Source organism: Galeopterus variegatus, unplaced genomic scaffold (genome assembly GCF_000696425.1).
Source record: "Galeopterus variegatus unplaced genomic scaffold, G_variegatus-3.0.2 Scaffold2228, whole genome shotgun sequence".
Classification (NCBI taxonomy): domain Eukaryota; kingdom Metazoa; phylum Chordata; class Mammalia; order Dermoptera; family Cynocephalidae; genus Galeopterus; species Galeopterus variegatus.
The window spans coordinates 1-19,304 of NW_007728339.1; the positions used below are offsets into that span (position 1 = coordinate 1).

Here is a 19,304-nt window from a genome sequence, read left to right on the forward strand (position 1 = left end):
GTGATGGGACATAATAATCAACTACATTGTATATTGACAAAATAAAAAATAATAAAATAAAAAAATTGAGGTGATTAATATGTTAATTCACTTTTTTAATTATTCAAAAATCATACTATCACTTTGTACCCCATAAATATATATAATGTGTCAATATAATCAAAAATTTCAAAGCATCATCAGTAAACATTCTGAGATCTGTTAACATATTGCAGCATTTATTCCAAACAAAAAACAAAGGGTTTGAATGTTTTGTTTTATTTTTTCTCTTACATATATAAAATAGCAAGTAATAATTTTTCACAGAGAGCAATTCCTTAAAGTTAAAAAAAACATGAGAGTGATAGAGATCAGATTTCTCTTGTTGCAGTTGTTAGATTTAAGAATCAAACATTTTTTAGTGGTCATATTTCCTACTATATGGCAAAAGCAAGTCACTGATGATAAAATGAAACCAATGTTCTGAGAGGCACCATAATAATAATGGGTAACACTTATACACAGTCCCTGATGTGTTCTAGGCACAGTTCTAAACATCTGTCATGTGCTAACTCTCTTGACGTCCATAACAAACCTATGTGGTAGGTATTACTGTAATCATTCACACCTTATTGATGGGGAAACTGAAGCACATGGTTGGTTTTCTTGTCTTATGTCACAGAACGTAAGACATAAAACTAATATTTGAACCCAGGTCTTTCGGTGCTAATGTCCATGCTCTTAATCACTATGCTTCACTGCTTCACATCAGACAGAGGAAAAGTCCTGTTAAAGTTCAATTGGTTAGAGTTTCTGCTCCCAGTTGTATTCCTGCCCACTTTCTTTGGTTGTTCATTTCTTTCATGGTTTCTTTTAGTCAAAATCTTTCCTCTTTTCTCTAAGCTTATTCATGTTGGGTTTTTGTAACTTAGAAACAGAGTCGTGACCAGTGATATCGTTCACTGACATCCTTCAGTTATGGAACTCACTGAGTGGAGTGGGCTAGGGGACAATAAGGATTTCACCATCCTTGACTTGGAAGACAGATGCAGTTGTAAAGCAATTAAGTGGTCAATTATCACCTGTCATCTTTAGGACTCAGACCACATGCCCACTAAAGCTCCAAATTTAGACTACATGGCAGGAAAAAAAAAAGACTATTGTTGTTACTGAACCAAACTTGGGTCCACTCACCTGAACACAGCTAAGCCAAGAGAGTGACACCGGGTTGAAGAGAGATAAATTAGGCATTTAATTAGAAGGCCAAAAACTTGGAGCAGGGGCGTCTAATGCTGAAAAAAACCTAGCCTCCCCAACAAGCAAGGATTTTTAAAGAAAAAACTTGTAGGTTGGGGTTGAGGCTGGGCGAGTAGCCTGTGGATGTTTCTGATTGCTTGAATCTCAGAAGACAAAGGAAGAGCTCTGGGACGCTGTCCACCAATCTTCTGGCTCCAATCAGCCTGGTGTCCTTGTCATCTACATCTGGTCAGCATTTTCATCTGGTGGGAAAATTTGGGTCCCCTTCCCTGTAAAAATGTCTCAAGGATACATGTTAAGGTAGTGCCTTTGATCCTTGGAGTCTAGTGCCTCCCTCCTCATGGCTTAGGCTAAGTAGGCTACACCCATATGTTTGGCTATTTCTTTGTACTCCCTTCCTTGATTACTAGTCATAAAACTCAGCACCCTAATTGTTAGTTGGGGAGACCGGTTCCCAGATTTTAAATCACTGTAATTTGGGGGACCAAGGCCACAGCATGTTTTCATTTAAATTTTTGAGGGGCTTTATGGAGGAGGGGGTTTCAACTATTGGTTTCACCGTCATTACAGCCTTTAGAAGGTACTGCAAGATAGGCAAGCCCAAACTGTTTTCCTTCATCTGAGCAGTATAGTTCACACCAGAAAAATTTTTTTTTTTCAAGTGTGTTGCGTATCCCATTATTCAAGCTTTGCTGAACAGGAACAATGTGTAGATTGCAAGAGCAGGTGCGTGGGTGCAGAAAGCATGGGAACCAGGATCCTGCTGAACAAGGTTATTTAAGGAGAGAGAGGAACAAACAAGCCCACGTCCCTTTAGCCCCATCCAAGTACCTCCCTTCTTGTACCATCATGCCCATAGAGGTGATACTTCCCTGTGTAAAGCATACCCATCCGGAATTCCTCCTAAGCGATTCTGTTGGCCAGGATTTGGAGTGGATGAGCCAGGTCTCCCCATCCTGACCCTAGCCCAGATTCTGGTTCAAGTGTTAAAACAAAAGCTTCAAAAAATCCTAGGGGGAAGGGCAGGTCCCCCCCTTGTATGCTAAGACAGAGGCAATGTAAAAGGCCAGGACTCTGAGAGAATTTCTGATATATTAGCAGATACAAAACTCTTTGAATGAAACTAATAAACAACTGACTAGTGGTTTAAGACAGTTCTGTTGCCAGAAAAGCTCCAAACCTAGAGACCTACAATTGCTGAACCTTATCCCATATTACTGTCACACCCACTCTTACCCAAATTACTCTCACCTGACAGTAGCTGTGAACTGTGAAGATAATAGGGCCTCAGCAGAGAAACTGCTTCACTGGCCTCCTCAGGGGAGGCTCTGAGGATATTGGACAAATGATGTCTAAGGGTGGTGAATCAGAGGCAGAAGAAGTGACCACCCAAAGAACTCACCCTTACTCTGTGAATTGACAAATGACACCCTAGACATTTTTTGATCTGGTGTTTTGTTAAGTATCCTTGTCCAGAAGAGCTTCAAGGGGTAGGGCCCAGGATTATGACTTTTTAATAACCTCCCTATATTAGTCTATTTTGTGTTGCTATAACAGAAATACCTGAGACTAGGTAATTTATAAAGGAAAGGGGCTTATTTGGCTTACAATTCTGGGACAGCTACATCTGGTGTGGGCCTCAGGCTGCTTCTACTCATGGAGGAAAGTGGCAGGCAGCCGGCAGGTACAAGCAGATCACATGGCGAGAGGAAGCAAGAGAGAGAGAGGGGAGGTGCCAGGGTCCTATAAACAACAAGCTCTGGCAGGAACTAATAGAGTGAGAACTCACTCATTAATCCCCCTTCCCCCAGGGAGAGCATTAATCCATTCATGAGGGATCCGCCCCCATGACTCAAACAGCTTCCAGCACTGCCACACTGGGGATCAGATTTCCATATGAGTTTTGGTGGGGACAACACATCCAAACTCTATCACTCCCCCAAGGGATTCTTATGCCTTATGATGTCAAGAAATACTACACCAAGCAACTAGTAAAAGGTAAACATGGTGATCACCACCCTCATCATTCTCATTATCATCACCGTCATCATTAGCACTACCACACCTGCACATTATTTCATTTCACCTTACCTAGGTTGAGCTTACTCCCCTATTTTGAATATGCTACCCATTCTTTATTTTACATAAAATCTTCCTTCTAGATGCAGCTAAATTCTCACCTGAATAAAATTCTCTCTAATCATTCACGGTGACCTCACATCGCCTTTAGCATCACATTTATCACTTATTTCTCAGCTTTTTTATAGTAGTTTGTATCATTGTGCTTTTCCACTTCTTTGACTCCTGGAGACCCAGTCTTATGCCTTTATCATCTAATCTAACAATACCTTTCATGCCATTGATACTCCAGAAATTCTTACTAGCTGATCTTTCTCCTAGATCTCTAAAACATTTTATTTGGTTTTCTATAATCATGCCCTTGCCTTTTCACTTATTGCCTACTCTTCAAACTTCTTCTCTCCTCAGTCAGCATCCCTGTTCTTAACCTCCTTCCTAATTAACCATCCTTTCCTGTTCTTTCACATTCCTTTCTCCTCTTTACCTTTACACTTCACCTTTCTGGTCTTCCCCATGTTGGTGAGTCACTGTGTAGTAGTTTTTAATGACTTTCAGTAAATGATCACTATAAATACTCAGTCTAGTTTAACAAGCTGTAGAGTTAAAGTGAAGTTCTCTTGGGTGTACTCATAAGACACAAAGGAAACCAGAAAATTCATCATGGACACTTCAAGCAAAGTAAGTATGCTACCTTTGAAATAGATCTATATCATCTTTATTAGTTATCAAACAAGTGCACATTGAAACCAAATTAAGATGCCACTTTCTCCAGTAAGATTATCAAAGATTTCTAATAATATCCAAAGTTTTCCTGGCTGTGGGAATTCATGCACCACTGCTGGAAGGATAAATTGGTGGAAATTTCTTGTGTGATAATTTGATGATATTTTATCAATCATCTTTAAAATGTGCCTATTATTTGACCTAGGAATTTATTCTGACAAAATATAACTGGTCCCCAGCTTATGGTGGTTTGACTTTACAATGGAACAAAAGCAATATGCATTCAGTAGAAACCTTACTTTAAGTTTTGAATTTTGATCTTTTTGCAGGCTAGTAATGTGCAGTACAATACTTTTTCACAATGCTGGGCAGCAGCAGTGAGCTACGGCTCCCAGTCAGTCATGCAATCACAAGGGTGAACAACCAATACTCTGCAGTGAACTGTGTTGCCCGATCATTTTGCCCAGCTGTAGGCTAATGTGAGTGTTCTGAGCATGTTTAAGGTAGATGAGGCTAAGCTATGATGTTCAGTAGGTTAGGTATATTAAATGCGTTTTCAACTTAAGATATTTTCAACTTACAATGGGTTTATCTGAACATAACCCAATCATAAGGTGAAGAGCATCTGAAATTATGTTTTTATAAGCAGGTTAATGGCAGCATTATTTTTAAGGGTATACCATTGAAAGCAATATATGTCAAATACTAGGACACTGATTTTATAAATTATAGTACATTAGCCTATAAAGTCCTAAGTGATCATTTTTAAATTACCTGCAAAATATTTATAATGCTAAGCAGAAGAGCAGGCTATAAAACAGCATGCTCAGTATGAACATACAAACACACATACACATGCATAGAATATTGATGGGAAGGGCTTACCCTAAAATATTAACAGTGGTAATAGCTGGGTGCCATTTTTCCCAGCTTTTTCCCCTTTACGTTTTCTGAGTTTTCTAAGTTTTTTGTATTGAGTGTGTATTACTTTTGAGATTATGAAATTTTTTTGTAAAGTATGTTTTTTATATGCTCTTGGTAGATAAAAGACAAATTATTTTATCCTCAAAAAGAAGTAGTACTTTCTGTATCATTTTATTTGAACTTATTATGTGGCATTTGTCCCTTTTTCCTATATTACAAGGAATGTATTTTCTCCTCCATTGGAATCTAAATTTCTTAAAGACACAACAGATTTACAAAGTTCAATATACCTTACAATTACTAGTGCAGTAATTGTACCTGCAAATGAAACACACATAAAACTATGAGGAGAACTAGCATCACCAGATATAAAGATATATCAAAAAGTTAAAGTATTCAAATCATTGAGGTGCAGCTGCAGTAATAGACTGAAAGATACATGGAACAGTATAAACAGCCTCCAAGGAGAAACTTGTGAATACAAGAACTTTTCCTATAGCAAAGGTGTTAATTTAAGAAGAAAGAGAAAAAACATTAGTCACTAGTTCATGCCAGGACAGTTCATTTAGATTCTAACGTCACACAACAAAACAATTTTCAGTAGAATTTAAGAGGTAAATGTTTAGAAATCAAACTATAAATATCTAGAAGAGAGGATAAGAAATATTTATTCTTTATATGGAGAAAATTTTCAAAGTATATAAATGGAAGAAATAGCAAAGGACAAGATATTTTTATGAACCAAAATTTCAAAACATACACATGTAAAATTTCATAGTTTTTTAAAAAAATTTTTATTGAAATCTATTCATTGTATATGGTTATGGGGCATGTATACTGTGTGTGATGATCTACCTCTGGTAATTAGCATATTCATCATTTGAGACTTAATCATTTCTTTGTAATGTGCACTGTTAATCTCCTCTCTTCTAGTCCTTTAATAACATGTAGTAAATCATTGTTAGTTATAGATTCCTGGGTTGACTATACACCATAGGACTGACTTTCCATCTCTAGCTGTAAATTTGGGTCCATTAACCAGCCTCTCACTCTCCCCTTTACCCCTCCCCTTTCCCACCTTCAGTAACCACAGTTTTTCTCTCTCCTTTTAACAGTTCAACTTATTATTACTATTTATTTATTTGTTTTCTTTTGTTCTCTTTTTTAGCACACACATATGAGTGACAGTATGTGGTATTTCTCATTCTGACTTATCTCACTTAACATAATTTTCTCCAAGCTCATCCATGTTGCTACAAATGGCAGAATTTTATTCTTTTTTATGGCTGAGTAGTATTCCATTGTGAATGTGTACTACATTTTCTTTATCCAATCATCTGTCAATAGACATTTAGGTTGGTTCCATATATTGATTATTGTAAAGAAAGCTGTGATAAACATGGGAGTGCAGGTATCCCTTCAACATGCTGCTTTCCATTCCTTTAGGTGTATACCCAATAGTGGGATTGCAGGATCGTAAGATAGTTTTATCTGTCGTTGTGTGAGAACCCCCCATACCGTTTTCCAAAATGGCTGCACCAATTTACAGTCCCACTCACAGTATATAAGGATTCCCTTATACAAGGTATAAGGATATTGGCCTGTAGTTCTCTTTTTTTGTTGTCTTTATTTGGTTTGGGTATCAGGAAGATGCTAGGCTCATAAAATAAGTTGGGAGAATACCCTCTGCTTTGGTTTTTGAAATAGTTTGAGAAGAATTGGTGTTAAAACTTCTTTAAAGGTTTGGTAGAATTCAGCAGTGAAGCCCTCTGGTCCTGGGCTTTTCTTTGCTGGGAGACTGTTGGTTACTGATCCAATTTCATTGCTTGTTATCTATCGCTCTGTTCAGGTTTTCAGTTTCTTTTTGGTTCAGTCTTGGTTGTTTGTATGTGTCCAGAAATTTATCTATTTCCTCTAGATTTTCAAGTTTGTTGCCATATAGTCGTGTATAATAGTTTATAATGATTCTTTGTATTTCTGTGGAGTCAGTTGTAATGTCTCCTTTTTCATTTCTCATTTTTGCTGTTTGAGTCTTCTTCTTTCTTTTCTTGGTTAGTCTAGCTAATGGTTTGTTAATTTTGTTTATCTTTGAAAAAGCCAACTTTTTTGTTTCATCGATCTTTTGTTTTGTTTTGTTTTGTTTTGTTGGTCTCTATTTCATTTAGTTCTGCTCTGATCTTTAACATTTCTTTCCATCTACTAATTTTGGGGGTGATTGTTTTTGCTTTTCTACTTCTTTGAGGTGTAACATTAGGTTGTTTATTTGGGATTTTTTAAACTTTTTGATGTAAGCGTTTATTGCAGTAATCTTCCCTCTTAACTACTGTTTTTGCAGTGTTCCAGAGGTTTTGATATGTTATGCTTGTATTCTCATTTGTTTCAAGGAATTATTTGATTTCCTGCTTTATTTCCTTTTTAATCCATCAGTCACTCAGGAGCATGTTGTTTAATTTGTATAGTTTTCAAAGTTTTGCTTGTTATTGATTTCTAGCTTTATTCCGTTGTGACCTGAAAAAATACTTGATATGATTTACAGTTGCTTCTTCTAATTTTTGGAGTAGTTTTTGAAGGGAGGAACTCTTACCTGTAGAAGTGTTCCATATTGACAGTCAGGTTGGGCATTTTAGGTTTGGTTCCAGGTGAGTGCAGTAGTGTAGTCTTCATGTGACTTCTTTGACTGTATTCAGTCCTGGAGCTGTCTGTATGTGCCTTCATGGCCTATGCAGTGGGGCCCTCGGTGGTTTCTTGTTGGGGTGGTTGACACTGGGCAGGGTCATTACAGCTATGAGTAGGGCCTCAAGTACCTTGGGGGTGTGCAGACGTGCTCTGTGCTTTCAAAGCTGAGGGGAGTAATCCCGTACGGGGTCATTGGGGTCAGCATTCAGGCATCAACTTCTAAGGTAGGTGTTGTGGCAGTGAGCTAATCCTCCACTAACATGGGTGGAGTTGCCGGGATACTGAATGGATCGCTAACCCCTGAGAGCAGCTCTGAGGCACTTATCTGAGTCCCTGGGTGAGGTCGGTGGGCACCCTGGAGCTTCCTCACCAGAGTATGTGGATCTAGACAAGTTTACCAGAATCGTGAGACTGTGTACACCCGGGAGGAGTCGGCTTGCTCCCGGCACCCTCTGGGCTGGGCAGGCTTGCTGAGTCAGGCGAGTCTCTATGCTCCCGGGGGAAGGTGGGCATGGATCTAGGTAAGTTTCTCAGAGATTTGTGGGACTGTGTGTACCCAGGAGGTGCTGGCTCATTCCCTGCACCCTCTCTGGCGGGGTGGGAAGCTCTGATAGGCTCACCAGAATTGGGAGGGTCTCCATGTCCTGGTTCCTATCCCAAAATGGCAATGTTCAGCAGCTGCCTAGGGTCAAAGGGGGTGGGGAGACTCAGCGTGCACTTCTCCTCTTGTCCCAACAGAGCAGGGTCTTTCCGGTCTCTGCGCCAGTCTTAGTCAGATGCTTCCCCTGTATTTCCACACTGCTGTCTCAAGTTTCCAGATTTTGGAGGGTTTTCCTCACTACTTTGCTGGAATTTTTCAAAAATCATTTCTCCTACACATTCTATTCTACAGGTGACTATCTACTTGTTGCTTTAGACCTTTGCATTAGAGCTGAGGGCTGGCCACCTCTAGTCAGCCGTCATGCCAGAAACCGCTCATACAAAATTAAAGGTCAAAAGTCAGAAGGGGAAAACCATGTATGACAAGCTGGGAAACAACAGGTCACTCTTTGAATATGTAAAGAACTCAAAAATGTTAATAAGAAAAACACTGAGATACCAGTATATACTTTCGTGAAACATATGACCAAACTTTCCACAGAAGAGGAAAACACAGATGACGAACATAAATGTAGCAAATATTCAACATGACTAGCATTGAAAGAAATACAAATGAAAAGAAACAGTGACCTTTTCCTGCCTATCAGATATTTTGTGTTTAATGACTACAGTCAGTGCTAATGAGGATGGAATATGTGATGGTCTAGACATTTTATCACACTTCTAGGGAGTATGCCAAATGAGTCATACTTTTTATACAGAGATTTGGAAATCAATTTAGCACTAATAACGTCGTTTCTGAAATAACTCCCGCTTAAGGAAACGAAGCAAGTGAAAATTACCAATAAAGTATACTGTATAATTTTGATTTATATTATAACGTGTGCTTTATAATAGTCAAAGCAATGGAAATAATTCCATGTCTAGGTAATTACTGATTAAGCAAATTAGGACATATTCAAAGTCATGAAAAAATTCTTATGAACAAGTAAATGGCAACAATTCAATAAACGATGGCTGTTAGTAAAAAAGCAGAATAAAAAGTTGCTTATACAATATGATCTCAACTATATAAAAATTATTTTAAAACAATGGAAGGAAATATACCCAAATTTAAGGAACTTGTTTCTGAACTTATGAGTAATCTTTTTTCTTTTTCTTTATGACTTTTGCTTTTTTACATATTATAATAAGTTATAGTCATTAGTATAACCAGAAAAAAAGTTAAATATTATCACCAAATGACATCATTTTATTTTTCTTGTGTCTGCAGACAATCACATGCAGGGCAGCCATTGCCTGGGCAACAAATTCTCCTCTGTCAATTGAAGAAGTGCAAGTTGAGCCCCCAAAGGCTGGGGAAGTTCGTATTAAGGTAAATTTAAGACCTTTGAAAGCAAATAAAAGGAAATTCTGTTTTATTAAAAATATATAGAAAGACATGCAAATGAGTTCTATATTTCATTTGCATTTTTAGTCTATCCACTTTGTTTAGTAAAAGCAGAAAATTTAAAACTAAGGCAATTGAATAAAGTTAATGAATGTTTGAAATATTCTTAATAACTGTAAGATACTGGTAACTCACTCACCACCAATTTTTTTTGTAATTATTAGGATTCTTACTTAAATTATATAATATCAGAAGCTTATATATTTTACAGTGTGACCTAGAAGACTTTTTAAGTGTTAAACTTTTCTTATTTTTGAAGGGCCAGAGAATGCATTTCCCCATACTTCTATGATACAAAGTTGGTACTCAAATGCATATTCAGTGACTAACAGATCAATTACCCCACTCTATTGTTTTGTGCTCACGCATTTTAAGAGTCTCAGAAAACTTGTCTAAAAAAGTGTACCGTGTGGTACATTTCAATTTCCAGGAGTAGACAGCAAGGATCCCATGATTTGAAAGAATTAACAATTATTGAATAGAGCTTAGAACAGAAATGAAAAAACATAGACCCATCGAAGGCCTCTTGTCACTCTCAAATCAAACTCTCCATCAGTGTATCTCAAATTTTACAAAATTGTTAAATATCCAAGATTAGAAATATTATTGATTAGAATCTCATTACACATTAAATTCACCTATCTTTTTAATTAAGTACAGGAAATTTAACACGTGATTCAATGAATACAACAAATATGAAAAGCCATATCCTTCTAGTTCATAGCATATCTAATCAAGGTAGAAGGTATAAGGAAATGGTTACAAGAGTAACAGAGAAAACTGATTATAGGGATTGAGAAGATAACAGGAAGAATAAGGATGGAGGAACAGAAGCGGGGGATAGAAAAAGACAGAAGGGAATGAAAGACAAAACAGGAGAATAGGGGAGCTCACACTCAGTGAATTGCCAGTGCCCGGCGCTGTGCGGAGGACTTCCTCCCACCAGTGAGGGGAGGCAAACAACAGAGTGAAGAGAGGTGAGAACGTACACAAAGGAGGGAGTTCAATAATTCATTTTAACTGACTGCTCTTCAAACGCCGTATTCTTCTATTTATCATTCACCCAAACAGCAGTTAGTTAGTGCTTGTTGTGTGCTGGTTCACCATCCACTGAAATGTTTCCTAGTTCATTAGCCACCATTCTCTGCTCTTGGAATGATACACCCCTTAACTACAAAGGCTGCCTCCGAAATAATAAATCCAGAAAAGCCCACCAGGGTGAAGACTGCCCAGCAGAAACTGAGCAATATCACCCTGAACCCTGGATAAAATCAAAGTTAAGAACTGGATCTGCCCCTCAGCACAGACGATCCCACCCCCAGCTTATGCGGTGAACAACTTCCCATAGATAATAATTCTTATCTGATATGCAGAACAAAACTGATAAGGAGATGCCAGCCTGCTGCATACCTAAGATAACTCTGTACTCTTTGAGAGCATCTCGAAGCCGTTTTAACACTGTGAGAGCCAAAAGCACAGCATATTTCTCATGAGCATATCTTCTCACCCGTTTGCTACAATCATACCATAGGTGTTCCCAGTGTTCCAGCTATAAAATGCTGCCTCTCCCAAGTTCACATACTGAAAAACTAGTCAATATGCATCTCTGTCAGTATTCCAAGCTGAGCAGTGATATATGGGCTATGGTACATGAAATGTTTCATTTTTATGAATGGAAGTAATTGGGTTGGGCTTACCCACAGTTAAGAAAACTTAGGCCATTAATTAAGAAGTTTTCAAATTTCTGAACATCAGTTAAATTTTGCAACGATTAGCTTACTTAACTTAAGTTCATTTTTCATTATTACCTTAAAGAATGTTTTCAGTGCTTCAAAATTTAAAATTTTGAAAATCTGTTTTCCCAAAGCACTGGAGAAACATTCCATAATATTGGGCCTAAAATTATATGTTTCTTAATGGTGGTACTATTGATATTTGGTTTAAAGAAACCTTTCATTGTATGAGACTGTCCCTCATATTTTAAAACTCTGATGACAGGATATACAGACTGGATTTCAAAAGCTTAAATTTATTACCAGGTCTGAGTATGAGCCATGTGCTTTGTGTAAGTCATCTTAAGTCTTTGAATGTCCCTTTCCTCATCTCTAAGTTGGAGATGATAAGGCCTGCCCTGTGTTCTTCTGAGTGTTATTATAGAGATAATATGAGATGATTTATGTGGGGGAAAAAATGTTAATATTTAGTCTCAAATAAAAATAAGAGAAAAATCCCAGAACCAATTGACCCTATGTCACTCAATTCTCATACAGATGACATCTTCAGGGATCTGTGGTTCTGATGATCATGTCTTGAAAGGAATAATCCCAGTGAAGTTTCCTTTAATCCCAGGCCATGAAGGAGCCGGGATTGTGGAGAGTATAGGTGATGGAGTGAACTCCGTGAAACCAGGTAGGAAGTGGGGCAGCAAAACCCTTCCCCCCAACAGCATGCCAGAGAACTCCTCCTGCACAGAGAAGGAACTTAAAATGCTCTAACATATTTATGAAAAAACATAAATTAGTTTGCTCTGGATTATTCTGACTAATCATATATCATGGGTTTGGCTCTAGATTCTTCTAACCAAAGACATATCATGATATCACATGCATCCAGTGATTCCAAAAGTCACATCACTATGATCTCTGTCTGCTGTCATCTCTGGCAATCCAGTGGGATAGTGGCTGAGCCAAATCTATATATCCACAGCTCAGTAAAGGTTGAGATAGAATCAGGGCACTTCTAAATAAATTGAAAGTTCTGTAGGGATAGGGACTGCTCTTATACTATAGATTCTTGTCCCCCAGAATGCTTAGCACGGTAAGTGTTGAAATGCATTAGCACAGTGTTGGAATACATTGAATGTCTGACAAATGAATGGCTGTTCTAATCAACTAGAATGTAGAGCTTGAAATTTAGTTGACAGGATGATAGTGACATTTTGAAGAATCAATAGAAAGCAATTATATGCTCTTCCCAGGCTTATCAAAATGAATCTTAACATTGCTGTTTTTAGCATGTCTGAAATGATCAGAGTGAATAAGAGCAATCACTCAGATTAAGATAATATGGGAACTCCACAGTTGGGAGCCAGCTACATAAAGAAATTTAAGAAAGTGCCTAGTCAGGACATTCATGAAGCCATCATCAGTGTATTCATCTAGCAAGAAATTATGGAGTGTCTACCAGGCATAGTAGGAGGGAAAAAAGTAAAAAGGCATGGTCTACATCTCCAAGAACATAATGCAAATAGGAGACATAAATACTCTATTTCCTCTTTAGCTAGAAAAATTCTAGTGGAAGTTTTGTGAGAAATGATGACGAGCATTTGAAGGTAAAGGACAGACAAGAGAGCAGAACCTTTCCCAAATCTGAGATCCATTTCCTTTGGAATATTTTAGGGCCAATGAAAGTAAGGTGTGCCTTATCTAAACATACAAGAGAATTTTTAATGCCGTCCAATCTCTGCAAGAAGCCAAAAGGGAGTCATTTCTGTATTATAAAAATTTGTAAGAACCGATATCGAGACAATGTTGTAGACCTCTTACCAGGTCCTCATAAGTCTGTGAGGACTGTGTTAATTTTCTTCCCAGACCCCACTCAGGCTGTCACTCTAGTGCCCAGGAGGGCTAGCTACTGATAGGATCCAAACATAATCAACATTCTCTCCATAGCTCTGCAGCCTAAAAAAACACCCTCTGTACTAAGTGCTGCAGAAACAGCCTCTCTCTCCAAAGGAAGAGTTATTCCTTTGATTCTCTGGAGTTACCACATCTTAGGACTTAACCCCACTAAAGAAAACATGTCAAAAGCCTGCTATGTTTCAGTATGTCATAGTGGGGCAGGGGACTCAATGGAAAGAGCTCTGCCATTATCTAGGTGGGCAAGTGGCAACTGCTTTGACACTAAATCCTTCAAATGAAACACAGAAGGGTTAAACTGGATGACTTATCTCTAAGATTGATTTCTGGATATTCTATTTCCAGAGTAGGGAGAAGCAGACCTACAACTATCTATCCAGCAAGGAATATCCCCAAATTCCCATTTACTCTAAAGAATAATGGGATTTCTGAAACCAGGCGAAATGGTTTCTCTTTTGAAATAGCTATGAGTATTATATTGTAAATTATATTTGTAAACATACTATTTTTATTTTTATTCCAATAATATTTTCAAATTATTGATCTTATCACTTTTTTTCTACATAGGAGATAAAGTCCTTACACTCATTATTCCACAGTGTAGAGAATGTAGTTCCTGCTTACACCCCAAAGGCAACTTCTGTGAGAAGCAAGAGTAAGTAGATTTGTCTCTCATTCTTTTATTAAATTGCTTATATTGTACAAGCATTAACTGTAGCTAAAGATGCTCATTTCTCTCTTTGCAAATCCATGTATCTTGGCTGGTACCTGTGCCTGTGTTCATGTCACTGCACAACAGTATTCTGCCTTCTTCTGGATTAATGATGGATGGGACCAGCAGATTTACCTGCAAAGGAAAGAAGATTTATCACTCTTTCCGCACAAGTACATTCACTGAATATACCATTGTGCCTGAGATTGCAGTGGCAAAAATTGATGATGCTTCTCCTATGGATAAAGTTTGTCTCATGAGCTGTGCAATGCCTACAGGCTATGGGGCTGCTGTTCATTCAGCCAAGGTGAGGTAGTTACTTGATTGTTAGCATATGTCACAGTGATTTGCCTGGAAAAACATCAAAACTAAGCCAAATCCATCCAAATGGTTCAACTGGTGTTCCAAAAGGCTCAATGGTTATTTTTACCTTTTTGTTTATTTTCTTAATTACACATGTGCCCAGCTTTGGTTTGTAATCCAAGTATGCCTTATGAATCTGTAGGTCACCCCTGGTTCCATCTGTGTGGTCTTTGGACTTGGAGGAATTGGCTCAGCCATTGTCATGGGCTGCAAAGCCTCTGGTGCTTCTAGGATCATTGGAGTTGACATCAATGAGGAGAAGTTTCCTCGGGCAAAAGCCTTAGGTGTCACTGATTGTCTCAACCCTCAGAAACTCAAGAAGCCTGTCCAGCAGGTGGTGAGGGAAATGACAGGCGTTGGTGTTGACTTTGCCTTTGAGGCCATTGGACTCACTGAAACCATGGTATGTGGTCTTAACATGTAAATATATTTTACATAGCCTCATAGAAGTCTCCTGGAAATATATTTTAGATCTGTGGACCCCAAATCTAAAAATAGAATGTAAATTCACTCTAAAACATTTTGAAAACTTTTCCATTTTGAAAATAAAAGCAATATACACTTAGAGATATGTCACTTAGTACATAAAGATTAAACATGCAAAACGCTAAAATACCAGTATTCCCTTTTCTCTGTTCCTGGCTTTTTCTTTATATCTATGTATTTTATACTTAGGTATGAATACACATATGATATTTACATCTGTCTTCTAAAAGGACCTTTCATTCATTTGGAAAATTGCTTGTCAAACTACTATGTGTAAGTGTGTTAAGCTCTAGGGATACAAAGGTAAATAAAATAGGCACCATCCTCCTGGATCTTGCAATTTAGAGAAGAGAGTGTGTACCTACTGTACTTGGTCAAAGAATGAAGGAAGCAGAGGTAGTGATGAAGATGATAAGAAAGAGGCAAATAAAGTGAAATGGAGGAAAAGGGAAAGAAAACAGTTATGAACCAGAAAAGGAAATAAAATAGATGTGAAGATGTGTGCTGTACATCCTCAGAAAACTGAATTAGCAAAAAAAAAAAAAAAAAAATGAAGCAACACACACACACACACACACATATATTTGTTTTCTCTTGTTTGAATAGAAATGAGTTGGGCATGAAGCAACACACACACACACACACACACACACACACATATATTTGTTTTCTCTTGTTTGAATAGAAATGAGTTGGGCAGAGAAGTGTAGCAAGTGAAAAGATCTAGCAAAGAATACAGTAATATAGCCTTTGATGCAGTGGGTAATTTTATTTAATACACTACTTACTGTGTGCCAGATAGTGTCCAAGTGTTTTAAGAATGATAAATCATTTATCCTCATAACAACCCTGCCAAGTAGGTAGCTTTATTCTTGTTTTGGCTAATGAGGAAACTGAGGCATAGAGAGGTTAAGTAACTTGCCTAAGAATACACAAGTAGTCTCTGGTTTTTACCACTAAACTCTACTAGTTCTCTAATGAGATTCCCATCATTCGCCATGTTGAGGCTGACTTTGAAGTAGCATCTGCCCAAGAGGAGGTTCATTAAGCTTATGGTCATTATTATCATTATTAGATAGCTGCTTGGGACTCCTGCCACCTGAGCTACGGTGTCTGTCTGATCATCGGGGTGGCTCCACCAAATTCGAAGCTTCCCCTTGATGCAACAACAATTATCACTGGGAGGATAATGAAGGGCGTCTGTTTAGGAGGTAGGTATGTCAATAGTAGGGCCCAGTCAGTTGCTCTTGTGAGATCCCTTTCAGCTTTGCAGAAACATGAAAGCCAAAGTTTCTCTCCTTGGGGAAACAGAGATATAATGGTAAAACTTTCCAAAGACTCCTTCTCTAATGGGTTGGCGTATTTTGCAAATCAATTTTAATTAAATTAACTAAATAGGGGGGTTTCAGTTCAAATAAAATTTTAATCTCCTGTAAAAAAAAAAAATTGGGGGGTTTTCCCGGAGACTGGAATAATTCAGATAACTTTGGTTCTACACAGGAGGATTCAATGCTTGTTGTGCTATATTAACAGCAATGCCTTTTATTTACATGCACTTATTTGGTATTTTGGCACTGGTTTTTGTCTTCCCAGAGGAGACCTTATTTCTAAGCAATACTGACTAACAGCTTTAGTGAATTAACTCTCCCATATCCACCCATTCATCTGGTGGTGAGTTTCATGAATCAAGAAGGTAGAAAAGTGTGTGCAATGGTAATCCCAGGAGGTGGGTTGGAGACAGCTAGTTTAAAAGGGTCATTTTTCAACTCAGTAACATAAATGTTGGCCCAATATTTCTCCAAAGGATTTCAAGATATCATATCTATAGCAGCCACATTTAGCAACAGCTTCTGAGGTACAAGTAACTTCTCTTCCATGTTCAGTGGCAAGTTTTCAGAGAAGTACCTTCCCCATCGCATGACTTACTTGATTTATTTTTTCTTATGGTTGGCTTGGAATTTCTCACATCTTATTACTATAGCCTTTTTGTTTTGCAGAATATAAAACCAGAGACTGTATTCCCCAAATAGTGACTGCTTATCTGCAACATAAGGTTAATGTCGATCCATTAATAACCCATCAGCTGCCTTTTGAACAAATCCACGAAGCCTTTGAGTTGTACCATGCTGGAAAAGTGTGAGTGTTTTGTTTGATGATCTTCTGTGTGCCAATAACTCACAGAGAAGAGGACTCTTCAAATATTTCCCACTGGTGTTTCTCTTTTCTGGGAAAGAGATGGTTACTTGGACCTTTGATATCTTTCACACACTTAACTCTATTTCATACTGTCACCAGGATAAGACAAGGTTTCACTGCAGGCCCCTCTTTGGAAATCACCTACATCAACTTATTTCAGAGAGATGTTCAAGAATTCAGTATAACACTAAGAACGACTCTATCCCACATTGATCAATTATGTATTATTTCTCTGGTTAAAGAAATGAACTAAAAAAATGAGGTGACATTTCTGGAGTCAAAAAAACCTTGCAAGGAATCTCAGAATAAAGGTTTAGATGCCCACCCAGGGTGCAAATCCTTTCTGCATCATTTCTGATGATAGTCAATCTGCTTCTGCTAGCACACCTTTGGGGATGGAAAATAAGTGCTAATTTATTCATGTATTTATTCAACACATTTATTGTTGATGTACTCTTTGCGAGGACTGTCATGAGTGCTGGAGATAGTAGAGAACAAGCAAGCAGCAGTAAACTAGTAATCACAACTGTGATGGACGCTTGGTTTTCTCAATCTGATTCTAAGCAAGTCTCCCTTTTATATTCTCTTCCCCAAGTCTACCTACATCCTTTGCTTGTTTAGTGATTTTAAAAATCTAGATCTTTAACTTTTTAATCTAGTTCCTAAATTTTAATCCTGCTAGTTCTTCTTGGTTTAAACCTATCATATCAGCCCATTTAAATCAGGAATGAAGATCCGAGAAAAATTGTGTGAAATTTTAGAAACAGATTATCAAAGATGGGAGAGGGGATACAGGAGGCAATGGGCACACTGTAAAAGGAAAGAACCAGGGGAACCCCTTTTTTTCTTCCCCTTCCAGACATGGGACAAGATTCTAGGCTGAAGGAAGCTGATCAGAAGCTGCAGCAGAGGCTGGGGATGTGATTGTGGTCATGTATCCAGAGGGAAACGTGCTCAAAGCAGGGGCCTTCCTTTCAGGGCTAATGTTGAATCCTAATCCAGACCCTAGTCAGATGGTGATATTTCACATAGGTGAATTAGGATGAAGATGGAGGTAGGGATGGGAAAAGGTAGGCAATGAGGTAGTTTCCCATGATATGGTGTATAATCATTTTGCTGAAATCACGATTTCCCAGGCAATTCAGTTATTTCATTATTGCACTCGTATGTTTCAGCATCCGCTGTGTTCTGCTATTCTGAGATCCCAGGCGACAAAAGTTGTGAAGATGTCCTTGGAGACTCCCTTCCTGTCCTGTTCCACCTCCCTGATTATTCCAGTACACAGGAAAGAGAAGCATCAAAAATGGAAATGTAGTGTGGCTGTGCAAAAAAAAATGTGCCTCTTGAATGCCATTATAATAAAATAAGTTCTGAGAGCTAATGTCATATCACACATTCTGTGACTTTAAAAAGGGAAATGATGGGACTTAATTGGTGATAATGCTGATATGTCCATCAACCCAACTGATCTCTGTCATCAGTCCATGGAAGTTGCCTCTGAGTTACCCTTTGTTCCCGTGCTCAAGGTACCTTCATATCTGGCAGATTTTCCTGCATCTTTCATGCCACTCTATGCCACTCTAGGGTTGACGTGATGATTCTGCTGCTTCTGCAACATGCTGGGGTATCATAAATCAGGACACAGTAAGCCATTTTCTATCCTGGAGTCTTTGCTCCATCCTATGCCTCTACCCATGAAGTGGCGAAGGATGGTCCCCATCTACTTTCAAACACACATGCACGTTTGGGAAATCTTGCTACCTCCACACTTAGGAGAAGATATGGGATCCTCTGAGAGGGAACTATCCACATTTACAACCTCATCTCTTCCTTTCAAGCCTTTTCTCTTTACCAAACTGGTATATTCATTTCCTCTTTTGGGATTGGGAGATCGGGAAATGAGGAAGAAAGAGTTGACTCTTCTTATCCTGCTTTTTCCTCTTCTTTGAGTCATTTCCACTCTCTTTAATACTTCAGCTTTGGAAACACAAAATCCAAGAGGAAAATTTCTTTTACTACCCTGTTTCAATTGCAATATCCCTTCCTGAGACTTGAGCCCAGAATTGTCTAGTTGACTTAATGCGGAAATGTCCAAGTATCAAAGAGAATACATAAAGACAACAAAAAAAGGTGAATATTTTAAATATTATTGTGCCAAAATAGCTCTGTCACCTTAACAAACCCTTCCCTCTCTGAATATCAATTTTCACCTCGCAAAATG

At 38.1% G+C, this 19,304-nt stretch overlaps 1 protein-coding gene across 1 annotated transcript; it reads left to right on the forward strand.

The window, feature by feature from the left end:
- Positions 1 to 8,149: 8,149 nt before the first annotated feature.
- LOC103597178 (alcohol dehydrogenase 1-like) lies at positions 8,150 to 18,464 on the forward strand. The gene is made up of 10 exons (XM_008580981.1): positions 8,150 to 8,159; positions 8,531 to 8,655; positions 9,512 to 9,613; positions 11,959 to 12,097; positions 13,894 to 13,981; positions 14,165 to 14,345; positions 14,544 to 14,804; positions 15,963 to 16,098; positions 16,885 to 17,023; positions 18,259 to 18,464. Exons 1-10 carry the CDS (start codon positions 8,150 to 8,152, stop codon positions 18,281 to 18,283), a joined length of 1,206 nt encoding a protein of 401 aa, XP_008579203.1. The 3' UTR covers positions 18,284 to 18,464.
- The last annotated feature ends 840 nt before the right edge of the window (positions 18,465 to 19,304 follow it).